The sequence below is a fragment of the Coregonus clupeaformis genome, chromosome 21 (genome assembly GCF_020615455.1).
Source record: "Coregonus clupeaformis isolate EN_2021a chromosome 21, ASM2061545v1, whole genome shotgun sequence".
Taxonomy (NCBI): Eukaryota; Metazoa; Chordata; class Actinopteri; order Salmoniformes; family Salmonidae; genus Coregonus; species Coregonus clupeaformis.
In genome coordinates, this window is record NC_059212.1 from 38,648,498 (window position 1) to 38,654,531 (window position 6,034).

Sequence of the window (6,034 nt, forward strand, 5' to 3'; positions counted from 1 at the left end):
AAGCAAAACTAGAGATACAGGTACAGCAGCAGCAAAGACTCAGACTTAAAATCAGACTCTCATCCCTTTGGAAAACAGACCAGTCTCAAACAAACTCTTATAGCCTAATTGTAAAATAAAGATATCGCTTAGAAAAAGCAATAAAGGCAGTCCTAATCATTGCTAACGGCATTGTAGTATCAACAAGTGATTGTTTTCTAATCTCCCTCCAGAGTGAGTGGCTTTATGTAAATGTGTATCATTAATAATAAGCGTCATAATGAAGGTACAATTTACTTTAAGTGCCTTTCAAGACACCCAAGGAGGACACTCTGCATACAAGAGGAATTATACAATACAATAATATGGTAATATTAGCAGATGCTTTTATCAAAAGAAACTCATTGTTAACACATACAGAATGTTAATGTATGTCACTATGTTGTGTGACTTACAAACAAACATACACATAATAGTATTCATAGTGCACAGAGTGATGTGACTTGTAATGGAGCAGTGGAAACAGTAATGGAGGTGTTCAGAGGGGAGGGGAAACCCCGCTGTGGCATACAAGAAAATCCACTACACCTCAAACACTCATATTAACTCCACAACGGCCAATCCCCCAAAAAACCCACGGATAACAGAAATAGACCTATAACTTTCTCTCCTCCCACATGTAGTAACCTATTTACAGCTACATGTTAGTAAGTACACCACATGCTAACCGATTGCTCCACTGGAGCTCCAGCCACGTGTATGTGTATATGGTGATATGGTGGAAACAACATGCAGACTGTAGTTATGTTGAGTCCCCCATAGCTTTCCCTCTGCGAACCACTGACCATCACATCAGGGAGGGGGCTTGGAACCATTGAAACAGAATTCCTAGTCTAATTCTAGAATTCATTTTCTTGTTCTAACCTTATGATTGTAACACAGTGATCACTATGTGGCCATGCAAGACTGGACAATAGTGTCAATATTTTCTGAACTGATGAGCAACTACATGAGCAACTTGCCCTGTTTCAAATTAGGTTTAAAGCTCAGATACAGGGTAAGGTTATAGTTCAAGTTATGGGTTAGTAGCATTTGTGTAACATTTGCGTCTATCCTTGTGTCCTTTGTAGCATGGCCAGATGTGATGTCCACTGAACTTATGGGTCTTATGGGTCATCAGTGAAACAAGCAAAGTGACTAATATACCTATAGTAGTCACCTGCAGTAGCCAGCAGAAAATGTCACCTTCTGCTTTTCTTTACAATTAAACTCCATTAATCATTAGAATGGGTTGCATTTATATAACTTTAATTTTACTAAGAGTATTAAAGGACCTAACATGATATTGTACAGTGCACAACCATAACTAATGTCTGGCACCCATAAGGGTGATGCTTGGCAGCCATTTTGCACAAGAACCTTCACCACATGGACAACAAATCAACCAAAAAATGATTATTTTATTAGGAAACATTATACATTATTCAGGCATACTGGCAAATAGTCAGCAAGTTAACACGATCACAATCATTCAATTCACAGTGGAAGTGAATTTGATTTATTAATGTATAAATATATTAAGATATTCAGGATAGTCCATCTGTAGATGCTCTATATCTACACACTATCAGTAACATTTAAACTAACTATCTACTAACCCTAGCACTAGCACTAACCTTGACCCTTATTCTAACCCTAAACTTAACCCTTACCTTAACCCTAGCCCTAACCTTAACCCTTACCCTAACCTTTATTCTAAACCTAACCCTTACCCTAACCGTAACCTTAGCAAGCACTTGCTTATCAAAATATAGTTTGTTGATAGTATGACCATCTAAAATATCTACAGATGGACTATCCGGACTATCCAAATAAATTGTAACCAGATACTCATTAAAGTGACATAAATATTGTACATTGTAAAAAAAAATATATATATATATATATAAAGGTTATGAACACTGCATTTTGAGAATGTTCAATTATTCAAAGTCAATAGTCTGATTTACTATGAGGTAACCGGAAAATGCTATGTTCTTCATTGTCTTGTGGTGAGAGTTGTTGGCCATTGAGATGCAATTTTTGGGTTGTGAGCTGAAAATGTTATTTTGTAAGGGTTGTTTTTTGCTGGTTGTGCGGTGGTGGTAGTCGTAGTAGTAGTAGTAGTAGTTGATGTGATGTGATGTTTTTTCGGTGTGTGAGGCTTGTTCTTCTTGTTAAGGTACTGCATGGTTTTCTGTGCCCAGGGGTTCGAAGGGTCAGAGCAGATTCGTATACCTTTCACTGTGACAAACCTGGGGGGGATAACGAGAATGGTCACAACAGAGACACACAATCAATCCTTTAACACTTTCCATGAATTCGGTGCCTCTGTATGTAATGCATTATGAATGCATCATAGTGCCTTCTATCCCCCATAGTGCATTTATATACTGTACACTGCTTGACTTTATTGAAACATTCACAACAGCTCAAATAAACACCTATGAACGGTTATGAGCACTTACGTTACTGCCTTGATGTTACACAGGGCTGTGTCTTGTAGGTAGTAGCGCTTGACCAGGTCACGGCGCACCATAGTGCCTTTAAACTCCAGGCAGCACAGGGCTGCTGCTCCACTGGCTACAAGCGAGAGAAGAGTTATCATCATCATCATCATCATCATGTTCATCATCATCATGTTCATCATCATCATCATCATCATGTTCATCATCATCATGTTCATCATCATCATCATAATCATCCATTTACATTGTAGTTAAAAAGCGTAATTTTCAAGTATTTTAACATAATCATCACCATCATCATCATCATTATCATCAATTTGAATCATCAATTTACTTCCTATGCTAAAACAAACAGCATCTTAAGTGAAATCTGACACGATCTGATACAATGTACGATAAGAGAATACACACACACCATGAGAAGAAGAAGTGGACATCAGTAGAGTTGTGCTGAAGAGGAGCAGGAGAGAGAGGAGGCCCATCATTCTGTCTGAATCGCTCGCTCTGAGTTTTTCAGATGTGCGACTTTCACCAGAACTGGAGCTCTTTTTAAGCCCACCAACACCACACACTCATATGCAGAGAGACACATGGCAGCACACAAAAACTTTCCTACACTCAGACAGCATCAGAGTCTGGTTTCCTCCCACAGACCCCCCTAACTGTCTCCCCCCACTCTCACTCTCTCTCATCACTGGTGACAGGACAGGTTTCCATAGTGGTGGTGAGTGAGATTACTGTAGCCATAGATTTCTAGTTCTACAACTGTAGCACTGAGAGACTGGCTTAATGAATGTATGTGCTGATGGTCACACAGAGAGGTGCTGTGTTTTGGTAAGAAATGGCATGATAAAATGCATGACTGTGTCTTAGTATTGGTGTTGGTAAGAGGGTTGAATAAAAGCCCCATGTAGCATTTGAGGCTAAGCACAATATAAGGTGAGAATGCAATGCAGGACATTTTCAGAGGTGTCACACACCCAAACGGAAAATTGGGGTTGAGTGGGATGTTAAACAATTCACACCCCAACCCTGACTAACTGAAAAGATTAAGGGAGATTTAATAGTGTACAGTAGAGGTGTTAGTTTCTACTGCGGAAGATATGACTAAAACTGAAACTTCAATCCTACATTTCTCTCACTGTGTGAGTGTCAGTTACTTACCACAACCGTAAAACATTATGACAGAAGTTGCCAGTTTGAAGCAGTGAAAATAAATGTGGAATCAACTCATGTCCAACCAAATACAGTATGCTACAGTTGTAGAATCTTAATTTGAGCACTCTTTTGTTTCAGAAATTTTTTGCTGCACAGCAGGACATGCAAACTTATGATGTATTTGAGGTTTAAAAAGGCTTCTAAAAATGTTAAACTTGATTTGTCGTAACAAAACATTTAATAATTAGAATCCACTTAATAATTAACATTTCCTGTTGCTGCAGGATTATTTTCCTGCTGTAGCAAACTGGCTCAAATTAAGATCCTATATCTGTACAGTTACAATATAAAATGTTTACCAATAGCTAATTTACTATTTCATAATGGTTTGTGAGTAATCTACAAGCAGACCTTACAAATGTTATGTTAGCAATATGTTCAGTTTGATTACATTTCTAGGCTGTTCTACAAGGACTTTGATAAGAAAACTCCCCCATAGATTCTGTCTGGCCATACAGATACTGTGAGGATAGGTCAACTGATGACGTTATGCACCACACTCTTAGAAAAAAAGGCGCTATCTAGAACCTAAAACGATTATTCGGCTGTCCCCATAGGAGAACCCTTTGAAGAACCCTTTTTGGTTCCAGGTGGAACGCTTTTGGTTCCAGGTAGAACCCTTTTGGGTGCTATGTAGAACCCTTTCCACAGAGGTTATAAATGGAACCCAAAAGGGTTCTACCTGGAACCAAACAGGGTTCTACCTGGAACCAAAAAGGGTTATCCTACGTGGACAGACGAATAACCTTTTTTCTAAGAGTGCATGGTGGCCAGGCAATAACTTTGAAGGTAAACTGACAGGGAAAACTCTAGTTATAATATCTGAAAATAAAGGTTATCACTGACCAGATGAATCATTGGTTATAATTAGAGATGTGTTTTGTGTTGCTGTCGGTTCTGAGGTAGGCTTTTACCTGACAAGTGATGTAGCTACTCATCTCGCCAGCCACAGGTTATTTAGACCTCTCTGCGTGCACACGCACACAGAAACACATAAAAGATGGCGCTGCAGTGATAAATTGTGTGTGTTTTTTAAACTGATCCTAACTTTTTTTTATATATAATGTCTCCTCCATCATTTCCTATGACCAAAAACAGTTTCTGGACAACAGAACAGCAATCAATAACCTTGATTTGGATGACTATTTACACTTCAATGAGTCGGCAGCTCTGGACATTCTGCTAACTCCGAACCATGCCCTAATCCTTGGGATTTTAAAGAGGAAGCAACAGCGCAAGAGAGGCGGATGAGCCGGCATCCTGACGAGACTACATTGGCGAGCAAATAAACCGCCTTTACCATCCGTTCTATTGGCGAATCAATAGAGAACAAACTGGACGAGCTCAGTTTGAGACTATCCTATCAAAGGGACCTGAAGAACTGTAATATTCTATGTTTCTCAGAGTCGTGGCTGAATAAGGACATGGATAATATAAAATTAGCCGTTTTTTCCACGCATAGTCAAGATCGGTCGGCAGCCTTGGGTAAGACGATGGGGTAGGGGTGTGTCTCTTTATTAACATCAGCTGATGCGCGATCTCTAATGTTAAGGAAGTCTAAAAAAAATTGCTCGTCTGAGTTAGAATACCTCATGATAAGATGCAGAGCATAATATTATTTATATTTAGGAAAGAGTTCTCATCTATATTTTTCATAGCTGTCTATTTACCACCACAAACTGATGCTGGCACTAAGCTATATAGGGCCATAAGCAAACGCAGAAAATGTACATCCAGAGGCGACGCTTCTCGTGGCCAGTGATTTTAATGCAGGGAAACTGAAATCCGTTTTACCTTATTTTTACCAGCATGTCACCTGTGCAACTAGACGCAACAAAACTCTAGATCACCTTTACTTCACACACAGAAACGCATACAAGGCTCACCCGCACGTTCCCTTTGGCAAATCTGACCTTAACTCTATCCTGTTGATTTCTGCTGACAAGCAAGAACTCAAACAGGAAGTACCTGTGACACACTCAATACGGAAGTGGTCCGATGAAGCGGATGCTAAGCTACAGGACGGTTTCGCTAGCAGATTCGATAACATTGAGGAGTTTACCACATCAGTCACCTGCTTCATTAATAAGTGCATCAATGATATCGTCCCCACAGTGACCGTACGCACATATCCCAACCAGAAGCCATGGATTACAGGCAACATCCTCACTGAGCTAAAGGCTAGATCTGCCACTTTCAAGGAGCGGGAAACTAATCCGGACGCTTATAAGAAATCCAGCTACAACCTCCGACGAGCAATCAAAGAGCCAAAATGTCAATACAAGACTAAGATCGAATCCTACTATGCTGGCTCTAACGCTCGTCGGATG

General features: G+C 39.7%; 1 protein-coding gene across 1 annotated transcript; it reads right to left on the bottom strand.

Moving 5' to 3' along the window:
• Positions 1 to 1,789: 1,789 nt before the first annotated feature.
• LOC121535544 (monocyte chemotactic protein 1B-like) lies at positions 1,790 to 3,045 on the bottom strand. Its single transcript, XM_041842720.2, has 3 exons — positions 2,902 to 3,045; positions 2,487 to 2,601; positions 1,790 to 2,273 (listed from the first exon to the last, which is right to left on the bottom strand). Exons 1-3 carry the CDS (start codon positions 2,969 to 2,971, stop codon positions 2,018 to 2,020), a joined length of 441 nt encoding a protein of 146 aa, XP_041698654.1. The 5' UTR covers positions 2,972 to 3,045; the 3' UTR covers positions 1,790 to 2,017.
• Positions 3,046 to 6,034: the final 2,989 nt, after the last annotated feature.